The sequence below is a fragment of the Gossypium raimondii genome, chromosome 7 (assembly GCF_025698545.1).
Source record: "Gossypium raimondii isolate GPD5lz chromosome 7, ASM2569854v1, whole genome shotgun sequence".
Lineage (NCBI taxonomy): Eukaryota > Viridiplantae > Streptophyta > Magnoliopsida > Malvales > Malvaceae > Gossypium > Gossypium raimondii.
This window is the reverse complement of record NC_068571.1, coordinates 4,706,791-4,719,765: the sequence shown is the minus strand read 5'-3', so window position 1 is coordinate 4,719,765 and position 12,975 is coordinate 4,706,791. Positions and strand designations below refer to the sequence as shown.

General features: G+C 35.2%; 3 protein-coding genes and 1 pseudogene across 5 annotated transcripts; 2 read left to right on the top strand and 2 right to left on the bottom strand.

Annotated features, from left to right (window-relative positions):
- Window positions 1–759: 759 nt before the first annotated feature.
- LOC105761196 (uncharacterized) lies at window positions 760–4,888 on the bottom strand. Its single transcript, XM_052633674.1, has 7 exons — window positions 4,681–4,888; window positions 4,325–4,465; window positions 3,965–4,192; window positions 3,519–3,611; window positions 3,200–3,302; window positions 3,068–3,125; window positions 760–2,990 (listed from the first exon to the last, which is right to left on the bottom strand). Exons 1-7 carry the CDS (start codon window positions 4,799–4,801, stop codon window positions 1,545–1,547), a joined length of 2,190 nt encoding a protein of 729 aa, XP_052489634.1. The 5' UTR covers window positions 4,802–4,888; the 3' UTR covers window positions 760–1,544.
- A 1,928-nt stretch (window positions 4,889–6,816) lies between these two features.
- On the top strand, window positions 6,817–7,755 carry LOC105761243 (photosystem I reaction center subunit IV B, chloroplastic). Its single transcript, XM_012578997.2, has 3 exons — window positions 6,817–7,167; window positions 7,322–7,387; window positions 7,482–7,755. Exons 1-3 carry the CDS (start codon window positions 6,892–6,894, stop codon window positions 7,584–7,586), a joined length of 447 nt encoding a protein of 148 aa, XP_012434451.1. The 5' UTR covers window positions 6,817–6,891; the 3' UTR covers window positions 7,587–7,755.
- Window positions 7,756–8,452: 697 nt separating this feature from the next.
- On the bottom strand, window positions 8,453–10,824 carry LOC105761162 (protein LOW PSII ACCUMULATION 1, chloroplastic). Of its 3 annotated transcripts, none has more exons than XM_012578899.2 (5): window positions 10,542–10,824; window positions 9,408–9,980; window positions 9,262–9,312; window positions 8,845–8,992; window positions 8,453–8,728 (listed from the first exon to the last, which is right to left on the bottom strand). In XM_012578899.2, the coding sequence occupies exons 1-4, from the start codon at window positions 10,754–10,756 to the stop codon at window positions 8,851–8,853; spliced, it is 981 nt and encodes a 326-aa protein (XP_012434353.1). In that variant the 5' UTR covers window positions 10,757–10,824; the 3' UTR covers window positions 8,453–8,728; window positions 8,845–8,850. The 3 variants fall into 3 exon arrangements, with proteins under 3 accessions (XP_012434353.1, XP_012434346.1, XP_012434377.1); XM_012578892.2 differs by having other exon boundaries at window positions 8,453–8,701; XM_012578923.2 differs by having other exon boundaries at window positions 8,453–8,516.
- A 346-nt stretch (window positions 10,825–11,170) lies between these two features.
- Window positions 11,171–12,222, top strand: LOC105761188 (glutathione transferase GST 23-like; annotated as a pseudogene).
- Window positions 12,223–12,975: the final 753 nt, after the last annotated feature.

Sequence of the window (12,975 nt, the reverse complement as noted above, 5' to 3'; positions counted from 1 at the left end):
TTGTATTAGTAATTAAATGGAGCAATTTATTATTTTTGCCAGAGAATGGAGCCGATTTTACATAACTTTTAAAGCTTTTTGATTGATGGGAAATGGCAGGCAAGCTTGGCAGCCTGGCATGGACAGACTACCTTTTTATGGATATTTGGGCAGGGGAACTGGGTAGTGTATCTAGAAAGATTTGGGTTGCTCTCTCCCATTTTTTTTTCTCTTATTTACTGTCTATTTAATGAATAAAATATGGGGAACAGAATTCCTAACAAAATTCCTATTACAAAGTTGATGTGTCACATTTAATGGCACCACAGGATTTCATTTGCTAAGAATTAAAATTCATCTTTCACCAAAAAAAAGAAATCATCAATGCTCTGTCTCCTGTCCTATTAAAAAAAAAGATTTTGCAAGATTTAAATTGTATACGGTTTTTGGTTGAGTTATATTTATTATGATTGTGAACACAAAAGTCCTGAAACTATAAAATAATGATGTTTCTCCATTAAATCCTAAAATTTTGCAGATTTTGTAGGGCATTTAGTTTGCACGTTTTAAATTTTTTTAGATGATATGCTATGCTAAATCATGCAAGACTAAGGAGTATAAGACATGGATGTATGTTTTTCTGATGTGGGGTTGGGTATCCTTCTCTCCCAATTCACTACTTTCAATTTCAATGCAAATTGCATGATTTCATTCTAACTAATGGAATTAACAATAACATCTTTCCTTTCTAGAATTCTACTTAACATGGTGTGTCATTGATCCTTACCTCAAAATGTATTTCATTAGATAAGGTTCAAGCCGTCATTTGTTAACCATGGGGATTGGTGAAGCACTCTCAGAATCTCAGGTCCAAGTTCGCAGTTTTTGGTCACAGTTCCATTCTGCATGCTCCCGGGCACTCGACAGAAGAAAGTGCCACAATTAAGCTGCAAGACTGAGTTCCTCTGTGACCTGCATTTTCTGCAATTGCTGAATATGGCCATGTGGTTGGAGAAAAAATTAACAATGGCATCTATTCCTGGGTCACATGTTACTGGAAAAAAACACCTTCAGTTATATTCTTCATTATGACAAAACTGAATATCAGATTTAAAAAGGATGCAACCACCTTCAATATCCTACAGTTTTCATAGTCAGTATGCACTACAGTAAGATGGCCAAAGGAACTCCATCCACCTAAAACTTCAATACATTTATAATTTGCTAAAAAGTTTAGCTACCATTGTTTAGCCTTCGAAAACCTGTGAACATCTTTAAAAAGCAAGGACCACATTAAAGGCATATTTGAATTGATTACCAATATCATATCATATGTTTCTTCAGTCCAGGCTTCATTATTCAAGCAAATAGGAATGCACCTTTATCTTTGTCCCGAGATATTTGGAAATATAAAGATCACCAGTCATGGATGTCCAGCATATCTTCATTGCAGTGTTAAAATGGCTTCAATAATGTGAACCGCCCAAGGAACTCACAAATTCATCTCCACAAAGAAAGTTGAATATATGATTCCTTTTTCAGGAAATTGAAGATCATTTATCTTCTTAAACCACTTGATTGTAAGATTTCCATTGTACATTAAGAGCAAAGGAAAGATGATTTCCAAAATCAGTAGTATTATTCTCCTCAACCAAAGCATTGCTCATGAAGCCAAGGTGATTTTCAGGGGATGGGAGAAAGCCACTCGACTCGCTGCCTTGACTTGCAACTTCAAAATGATTGCAATCAGAAATCAGATTAAAGCAATTTGAGGAATGTGATAAGGTCAAAGGAAGATGTTGCAAATCTGCAATTATTTCTTCATCTGTTTCTAAAATAGATCTTCCAAACTCATGTTTCTCATAGCTGGTACTAGTGGGAGACACTAATGTATAAAAGTATTGGGGATAATTTCCTAGTACAGGTGATGAACACAACCCAAGAGTACCAAATGATTCGCGCCAGTTATTTAGACTTTGCTGATGATTCCATGAACTTTGTACTGCAGGAATTAGGGTCCAATTTGTATCTGGACAAGTAGCTGATAAGCTCCTTTCATTTACGTCAGGGTGCCACTGAAGCAATGCCAAATGTGGTTCTCTTCCAGGAGATCCATTTGGATCATGCGAATCATCTAGCTTTTCGAAAGAATTAAATGGAATATCTAGACTTAGCTGATGATCCCATGAACATTGTAATGCAGGAACTATAGTCCAATTTGTATTCTGGTAAGTAGCAGATGAGCTTCGTTTATTCATGTTTACAGAATCCCATTCAAGCTGCGGAAAACATGGATCTCTTCCAGGCAACGACCCAGTTGGATCACGCAAATAATCAGGCTCTTTAAAAGAACTAAATGGTAGAGAAGATTGAGGTCTTACAAATGGAAAGCCAAAAGTGGGGTCACCTTCAACGCGGGAGATTAGATTTTTCTCTCTTACTTCATAGCTAGGTGACTCTAAATACTTTTGAAGGGTGCTGTGGTTGTTATAGGGTGGAGAGTGGATATTAGAGAGCGTAGTCTCCCTCGATCTGTCTGACCAGTAAGATGATGTACCATTTAAGGAATCCCTTTCAAGCAGTGGCAAAAAAGGCTCACTTGCAGGTAAAGATCCATTTGGGTCATGCAAATCATCTGGCTCGTTGGAAGAAATAAAGGGTAGAAAAAATCCATGTCTCACGAATGGAAAGCCAAAAGTGGAGTCATTGTCAATGCAGGAAGTCAGATTTTTCTCTCTTAGTTTGCAGGTAGGTAATTCTAAATTCTTTTGAAGAGCGCTGTGATAGTTATAGGTTGTAGAGTCGATATCAGAGATCGCGGTTTCCCTTGATATGTCTGACCAATAAGATGGTGTAGCATTTTCCAAGTATGATGGTGTATCTTGAATTTCCATGATCTTCCTTTCTGGCAACCTGTAAATTTTCTTGGGAGGAATATCAGACTTGGGACAAGCAAATAACTCAGCTTTGGTATTGCTTTCCAACGGTGCAGACTCTGCGCTTCTGTAACCCTGAAAGAGTCAAAATTTCCTTTTAGTAATCAAGTTAAGGGAAGATATCATATCTACAGTAAGTTACAAAAACATACATTCTTCTCATTGCTCCAAGGAAAAAGGCGACTAAGGAGCACTGAAATGACATCACACCTGAGAAAACATCTAGTCAGTGCATGATATGAATTGACAAAATGAAATTAACTTTTGATCATGACAAGTCTAACCCCTTGGAACCGAGTTCCTCTATCTCAGGAAATGAGTTATGAGCCCACTGCAGCAGTTTCTCTCTCTTTCTAGAAAATAATTCTGCTTCATCAGCATGGGACCCTGAAAGTTGAAATTATCTAATTTTATTTCATGAAATGACTTAAATATTCTCAGATTTAGCCAATGACTACTATTCTTTCAGATAGCAGATGATGATTTCATCCCTTTTTTTCTATATACAGCTTGGTCTGCGGCATTTCCCTATATCCATTTTCCCCTCTTTACCTCCTTTACTTTCGAAACAGAGAATAAAAATATTGACAATAGGATATCTACCTCCTGGTTTCTTGTTGTCACTATGATGCTGTAACCAATCTTCTATGCTAAATATAGGCTCAACGGCTGAAAAGGCATTCTTTAATTTGACCTCTGCTAACAAAAACAAGAACAGTGGTTACTTGCAAGAAAAAACTTCATAACTTTGGCTTCTTTGGGGACTGGACATGAGAAGTTTAACTAAAGAGTTTCAACTGGGGATAGACCATGGACAAAAAAGGTTGGCAACTTTACAGTTGTACCAGGAACAAAACTTTTATGCCATAGATTAATATTTACATTAATAAACTGAAAAAACAAAGACATAAAGAGGTACAAATGACAAGTCGAAATGATACCTATTGAAGCACAACTACATAGCAGTGGTTAAAAGATAAAGATAGCAATCAGTGAAGCAAGAGACTGATAGAAACAAGAACCAAATAATTTGCTTTACAGGTGCACACCCGAATTATTCACTGCTCTGTCGACTGGTGAGGGGAATGAATCAAAGTTAATAAGTGTCACATTGTTAACGGGCAACGGTGATCTTGAGTCCTTAGAGTTAACTTTTTCAACGAACAACCGTGATCCCAACTCGTTAGAGCTAGCCTTTCCGGCAGGAGACGGACAATTTATAGTAATTTTGGTCCCCTCTGAGGACTTAGAGATGTTCCTAACTGTTCTGGTCCGCTCTGCCCAATAAAGAAGAAAATATCATAATTGCATTGTTAAGAAAGAAACTAGGAATTAAATGTACTGAACAAAATGAAGGCGGTATCAATCAATTTCTGTTAAAGTGAGGACAATATCTGATTTAAACCAACCTACTGCTCTATAAAATTCGCCGGAATTCCATTTGTGTGGTTGGTTTTTGATCCTCTGCATTGAATGTGAATCAAATCTTTGGCCCGCATCTTTCTTCAGTTTATTGAAAAAGGCAAACTCAGAAGTTTTAGGGCCATCAGCTGCATATGAAGAGAATTAAACAGGTAGAAGTAAAAAAGGAAACGAGCAGCTAATCTAAATAAATTCCATAAAATTATTCAAAACAAACAACTGAAAGAGAATTAAACAGGGCGTGCTCGGATTTAAAAAGATAGAGCCAGCGAAGTTCAAATTAAACTCAATCACGTTTAATAAATGAATAACTGGAAAGGAAAAGAAGGGAGCAAGAGAAAACCTCGATTTGATCGCGAATCGGGTAGGGTTACGGGGCTCCTAACTTTGGGGGGAGCTGCAGTAGATGAAATTGGAATTGGAGATGGATCTTCGGGGTCAATATCCTGATATCTTCTCTTCATTTTGATCCAAATTCTCCCATTTGTTATTGGATTTCTTGGATGGGGTAAAATAAAAAACCCTAGCTTTTGTTTGAATGAGGATTTAGATCGGGGAACTGAAATTAGTGAGGAACTATAACCGTTGTTTGAGAGGAAAAAAACTGAAAAAGAAACTGAAAGTTTTGGCGCCTAAATGGCGCGTGAGATGGGGCGCACTATAATACACCAAGTCCAAGATCCTATTCCTAGGCTTGCTCTTCTTTTTTCTTTTTTGGGAATGAAAACTTTCCATTGTTTACCTAATAGTTTAATTAATTTTATAAATTTTTTAATAATTTATTAGATTTTTATATTTTTATAATATTTATAATTTTAATAAATTTAAAATTTTATAAAAATATTAGATTAAACTAAAATTTATCAGTGTCAATATTTGATTAGTTTGTCAATTTATTTTAATAGTCAACGTAGTTAATGACAAGCATCGTTAACAAAGAGGTTTAATTTATTATTTTAGCTATGATGGAGACTTAATTGGGTGCAAATTTAATTCAACGGTTTAATTGATTTTATTTTTACTTTTTTTGTATTTTTAAGGGTTTTTTGACATATAAGAAAAAAACACTTTTGAATTATAAGCTATATGTTTAACCTTGTTTATACCTTAAAAGTACTATTTCAAAAGGGTGAGTATTTGATACGCTGGTAATATTTTTATTTTACAATCAACCTTAAAAATTGACATGTGATTCTTTTTTAATATCTATTTTAAATATTTTACTATATCTTTACGGGACACTTGTTAATCCCTAACCTTATTTGTAGAGTCTAAAAACTTCATCGAGAGTGTATCAAATATTTTTCCTTTAAAAATGATAAACACAACTTAAATTTGGGAGAATAAAAGAGTTTTTTAGGTTTATCTCTTTTAGAGGTGTTTATGAGCCAAGTCGGATTAGTATGAGCCTACCTTATCCATTGTATTAATATCATTTATGATTGCTAAACCCAACTTGATTTGAAATATAGATTTTAAATTTTATCTAAGTCAACCTATATTCGTAAATGATTAAATCAAACTAAATTAGAAAATATATATATATTAAAATATAATTATTTTGTTTAATATATATTTTACCACCATTATATATAATATTTTATTAAATCAAAACAACATTAAAGTATTTATTTTTATTTTTCATGTCATATAAATCACATAATATATATTATAAACTAAATTGATTCGACTTTGAATATTAAAACTTAAATTACACCTTGTTTTATATTAATTTAATTTCTTTTACATAAATTATTTTTATATAATATTTTATTTAAACCTTTAATTTTTTTTACTTTTAGTTTTTCTAATGTCTTTTTTATGGTGTAAAATATATTATATAACATGACAATCCTAAAATATCAGTCACCTTATTTTCAGTTATGCATCCACATAATTCAAAATTAAATCCACATACCAATGGCTATTAATTTCAATATTTAACTTTTGAAATTCGAGAAATAAAAATAAAAGTATAATAATTGATTTAACTCAACTTAAAAAAAGTTATTTTAGTTTTTATTTAATTTTTATATTTTAGCTTTTAAATTTGTACTTTTTGTCAAATCACCTCAAAATAGAAAGAAAAATTAGTATTGTTTCACTTTGCTTGCATGACATACACGTGCATTGCCACGTGTATGCCACGTCAGTTAAGTTAACAAAGTTTATTATTTCATCTAGTGAATTAAAAAAAAAGAGTGCCAAAAAAATCCAAAAACTAAATATAAATTAAAAAATTAGAAAAAAAAGACTAAATATTCAAATATATCATTAAGAACAATGAAGATTTGCATAATTTTATCGAATGTTTATTTGTTTATCTTTTTTTTTTTGTTCATCAAATATTTATCAGATTGTGAGGATGACTTCTAAAGACAATGTACAAGCAAAAGAGATATGGTGCATAGGTGGCAGCTCCCTAGTGGAGGAAACGATTTAGTCCACTTTCTCAAGATGAGATAATCCTGGGAAAATCCAAATTTCCCTTCTACAATTTTTCTGCCACACTATCCCTTTGTTACAGACACAGAAAAGATCAGAGCGTGGAGACATGGCTAGCTGCTGCAACATGGCATCGGCTGCTTCAGGTTTCTTGCTAACACCCAATGTTTCTGCAGGGACTTCTAAGACCAACAACAACAACAACATGGTGTTTTTCCCATCCAAGACCAACAACACTTCAAGGCTTGTTGTGAGGGCAGCTGATGAGGCTTCACCACCACCACCACCACCCTCTCCAACCCCAGCAACCGCCACTGCACCACCTGAAGGGGGTGAAGCCCCTAAGCCTAAGCCACCACCAATAGGACCAAAAAGAGGCACCAAGGTTAGCTCCCTTACATGTAGAATATATCTACAGAGATGATGTAGGGAAAATAAGTAAACATAAATCACTCTCTGTTAAGCTTTGATCATTAAACAGGGAATCAAAATTGTTACTATGAACAACAAGTTTGATGAAATGATGTTCGATATGATAGGTGAAGATTCTTAGGAGGGAGTCCTACTGGTACAACAGCTATGGATCAGTTGTTACAGTTGACCAGGTCACTCTTTCTCTCTTTCTTCTTCCAGCTCCATGTGCATGCATGCATGTATGAAGGAACTATATGGATCTAATTTTGTTTCCATTTGGTGCAGGATCCCAAGACTCGGTACCCAGTTGTGGTTCGATTCAACAAAGTTAATTACGCCAATGTATCTACCAACAACTACGCATTGGATGAGATTGAAGAAGTTAAATGAGTCACTGTTTCATTTTGTAATAATTTTGGGTTTCAATGATCCTATGGCTAATATATATATCGTCTTCCCCCCTCTATCTGGCTTTGAGCTTGTTTCTACCAAAAACAACGTGTACAATACTATCATCTTTCTCTTTATTTCTCTCATTTATTAATGCCTTACTTTCCTATGTTATGTTTCAACACATCAGTGACAAAATTGGTGATCATCTGATAAAACCCTGAAAGGTTCTTTTGGTGTTATACTGTTTTTTGTTGCAGTTCAAAACAGTGTCTGGATCCAATTGTGCTACAAGTGTAAAAGAATAGAGCACCTTCCAGACTCATTTTGAGTGTACCTTTGATGCTAAACAATGTTTGAAAAATATAATTCCTGTTCGGGTCGACGTTTTATGCATAAAATTGATTAAAGCCCCCTGTCAGACTCGTTTTTATCATCTTAACAGCTGAGCTTCCTCCGAAGGGCATGACTGTTTTTCGAGACCAATTAAGATTTCGAGACAAAAGACCTTCTACTTCCATATACATGAATCATTTAGCAAAAAGGTTCATTCACGACATAACATGATGTTACCATGGCTACCAACAAGCTACTGCATGCAGTATTAGTTCCTCTTGGTTTCTCATTCTGATTGCTTCCGAAAGAATGATAACTGAATCGAGGTATCATAGACGACAAGATTAAAAAGAATATGTATTTGTAGATAAATAATGTTGTTTTGGGATACAGATAGTGAAGAACACTGTAAGATCTACAATAGAACATGAGCAGCAACATAAGATGAGACCATATATATGTGTATGTATTCAGCTTGAAGCAAATTCCTGTTTTGTCATTTTGTTGTTGGACATAGGAAAAATGTAACATTCAGAAATACATAACCTCTTGTTTCCTTCTGTTTTGCATAGTTTTACAAGAAGAAAACCGGTCCTGGTGATGATAGGCGTTATTACAACAAAACTCAGTAATTAAAGGAGGCAAAAATGATAACATTCAGATTATACTACACAATATTTCATTGTTTTAGGAACAAGAATCCATAATATCCCCTTCTTATATTCCCTTACCCTGGCATTGTTTCACCATCTCATTCCTTGTAGATGAAAACTTCATTTCTAAACAAGAAAATAAACCCGAATACTCTTTACAGCATTTGATTATAATATGAAGCATATATATATATGTAAAATAAAGAATAAATTAGTACATACTGCAACTTAATGTGAAAACCTATAAACATATAGAAAGGTAAACTAACCTTCCTTCAAAGAACTCTTCCATCCATTCCATCAAGAAGACCTGACCATAGCCCCTTTACCGGTGGCAACTGAGCAACAAGAGCATTCCAAGGAGGGAAACCAACACCACTTCCACGCACACGACCATCCAAGCGCAGAGATAAATAACTATATAATGAACACCACATAAGTAAATTTCACTGACATGGGGATTTCTATTGACGATTTTCTAAGCACTTGTTCTGCAGTTATCAGTTCAAGTTTATAGTTAGCTCGTTTCCAAGATTGTCTAGAGGTGCAAGTGAAATGATTGATAAACACCTAAAAGTAAGGTCATAAGTGAAAAAGTATTCATTTGTAAGGTCTAAGAAGGCATGTCTCGCTATATTCCAGGATCTACGAATGAGAAGAAGATAGTAAGGTGGAGGAACCCTTACACAGGAGATTCAGGGGAAATGCCAGCCAGTTTCTTTTGTTCATCCAACCACCTGTATTTAAAGTTCAAACAAAGATATATCAGATAAGACAGAGAGAACATGAAAACTGCCAAATAAAATGATCATTGATTTGCTCGGAATCTTACTCAGTCCACTCAGAAACATAAACCGGGGCCAGTTGCCAAAGCCTCTTTCTTTTCTCAGTGATCTCTTTCATGTCTTCACTCTCATCGAAGTCGAGACTAGGTGAGTTTCCATCTGTAGCGAAAGGAACCACCAGCACTCCTCTTTCGAGAAGGCTCTCAGTGAATGGTTCACTAAGTTTAAATGACTCTAGGATAAACGATGCAGGGCCAGAACATATTACAAGACGAGCAATTCCTCTCAAACTGCTAACCGAAATGATCTTATTTTGATTCACTCGGAGCTTAAGATTGGAAAGGCTTTCTTCTCTCGAGAGTCTGGCTAGTTGCGCATTCTTAGCAGTGTTCTCCCTGAAATACAGAAACGCAAAGATAGATACTGCTCCAATGTCTATGCCAAGACCTGTTAAAATATCGGGAACTTCGGATGATCTTGCAGGATTGGTTAGAGAAGAAATTAACTGCGTGGTGGCTATTAATCCTCCCAAGGAACCACTCGCAATGAATGTGAGGTAAAAGAACATACGCACAGACCGAAAGGGAGATAGAACTTCACTCCTTATCTTGGCTGCAGAACTGAGAACACATACAGTTATTAACAAGCCTCACTTGTAAAACAAAATCAAAAGTATTCAATAACAATAAATCAAGTCAGAAATTTTGCCACTGAAACTCCATCATGGTGCATCTAAATCCATTGGACTCACCAACTCATTTTAGGAAGAAATGTGTAAAACCAAGCTATCATCAGGTCTTATCAGACATCAATGCAAATGCTAAATCAACCTCATCTCAATAATCATCAACATGAGACAAAAGACTCGTGTTCAAGACTTCAATTTACACTAGTCTTGAGTTAGATCCTTAGACAACCCCTATACCTACCCTTTAATAGAAAATAATCCTCAACATTCCCTTGTTCCATATCCTCCTCTCCCTCCCTAACACCCCATTTTCAGTGACACCTTAAGCTCCAAAAGTCTAATATTCTCAGCTTCAGTTGAAGAACAAAAGCTTGCATCAAAATTCTCTCAATGGATTTCGAAAAAGAATCTCCAAAACCCATAAATATGAGTACAAAATCAGATGAAATTAAAAAGAAATACAATTAATGAGAGAGAACTGAGAAGAAGTTACCTAACTTGTGAGGAGGAAGAAGGCTTATTAGCAGCTGAACAAACGATGGAAGAGGAGACTGAGACTGATGATGGCTTTGCATGAAATCTTGTACGTATATTAGACGGTGCATTCTTTCTATAAACGGGGTTTTGGAAGCAAAATCTGAAACTACTGTACTTTTGTCTAAGGTTTGAGGGGCCAATAATGTAACAAAATTGAGCCATGGAAGCCATGGCCACACAGCAACCTGGAACTTGGGGGGAGTTCTGTTGGTTTGGTTCGTTACATTCATTTCTTACAGTTAAACACTGGCGTTCCTTGGAGAGATGTGATCAATAAACTGCCACGCTTACCAGTTATTGTCTCTGAGTTGCCCAATTTTCTTTTTGGGCCTTGTTTTTTAGACCCTAACCAAAATATTTTGGACCCTTTATTTCGACCAGGACCAGAACCAGGATGGACCTTATTTAGAATATTAACAGTGCTAAATTCCGAGTTATAGCCCATTCTCAATGAAGCTTCACCGAAGTTGCAGCATTGACAAGTCTTTGTTACGTAGGGGAATGTCATATCTTAGAAAAGTCTTTGGTCATCTAAGAAATTTTCAAGCCAAAAACTTGGACCAAAAGTCTATACATATGCGAACATTGTCATGGCAGGGAAGCAAAAACATACAAGAACAAAAAATCAATTGAAAATGGGAGAAGTGAAGGTTTTAGGGTCTTGGTCGAGTCCATATGGATTGAGGGTACAATGGGCTCTGGGACTGAAGAGTGTGGAGTACGAATACATAGATGAAGATTTATTAAACAAGAGTCAGATGCTATTGAAGTATAATCCAGTTCATAAGAAGATCCCAGTTCTTGTTCATAATGGTAAACCAATTGCAGAATCGGCTGTTATTCTCGAATACATCGAGGAGACATGGCCCTAGCAGCATCCTTTGCTTCCTAAGGATCCTTATGAAAGGGCCATGGTAAGGTTCTGGATCAACTTCCTCGACAACAAGGATAAGGTAAATTAATTTAACTGCATAAATCAACTGAATTAAAATCCGGGTTTATGTTATTATTCATGCTTGTACAGTTGATAATGTGAATTTCAAATGAAAAATTGCAGGTAGCTCCATTCATAACATTCTTCATTGGGGTTGGGGAGGAACACAAGAAGGCAGTAAATGAAGCAAAGGAGTTGCTAAAGTTGTATGAAGAACAAGTGCTTGGGGAGAAGAAATATTTTGGTGGTGAAGAAATAGGGATGTTAGATTTGGCCATGGGGTGGATGGCCTATTTTGGAGTCATTGAAGAAATAGTTGATGTCAAAATATTGGACGCAGAGACCTTCCCTCGATTGCATGCATGGATTCAGAATTTCAGGGCCCATCCTGTGATAAAAAACAACCTTCCGGATCATGATCGATTGCTGCAAAATTACACAGAGAAAAGACAAAGGTTTCTTGCATATTCACCACACACAGAAAATGCTTAAATTCCTAGTATTATATTCTATTTGTATGGCTATATATAAGCCACTTTTTTTTTTTTTTTGCTTTCTTTTGCTTGTTCAAGCTAATAAACTCTTTTTATGCAATTTTGGTTATTATTGTGACAAAATTAAGCTTGGGATGATTGATATTGAGGCTATAAATGAATTCGGCTTGAACAATCAAATTTTTATTCATGTTCGTTTGGTTAGTTTATTTGTGTCCGTTCATGTTTAATAAGAATTCCTTTTTTGTATGAAATTATTAGTTAATACTTTTTTTTGAGAAACCAAAGTATTTTTCATGTCCATTTTATGATTCATAGAGATTAATTTTTTTCAAAGTTCAATTGACCCTTCCAACAATGTCGAGTTCAAGGTTCGAACTTGTGTAAACATATAATTGAACATATCACGAACAGTTTTCATAAATAACAAAGAAACAAACAATCAAACATAAATAAATTTTATTATGAACCATATATCGAACGCTCAATTCATTTATTCACATTTGCTTTAAGAAATGTTTCTTCAAGTGTGCTTGCAGGAACTGGGGATTTCAATAAGGATGTGTGAGAAATTTCATTTGATACTATTTCCATGCCTAATTTTGGTGGACAATGTGAAACATTGAGACATTTGAGGCAAATATAGACGACGACAACAATGGAAAACAAGCCCACTAGGACCAAGTTTTCCATGGTAACATCCAAACAGAACATTTAAAATCCATTCTACAAGAAATACAGGCACATAAAATCACGGCATCCTCGACCTTTAAACCTTCCCCGGTTTCTATCCTACAAGGCAATGATCATGTATTATCTTTCTACGTTCGGAAAATCCTAACCTAAAACATTTTTATCCGTCATCAGAAGAGAAGAACTCATCAATTCTTCTCTTAAGAAAGGAGGAAAAAACTAGTTAATGTAATCTTTTAGCACAATAAATTCTAAAAGTAACCATTTAC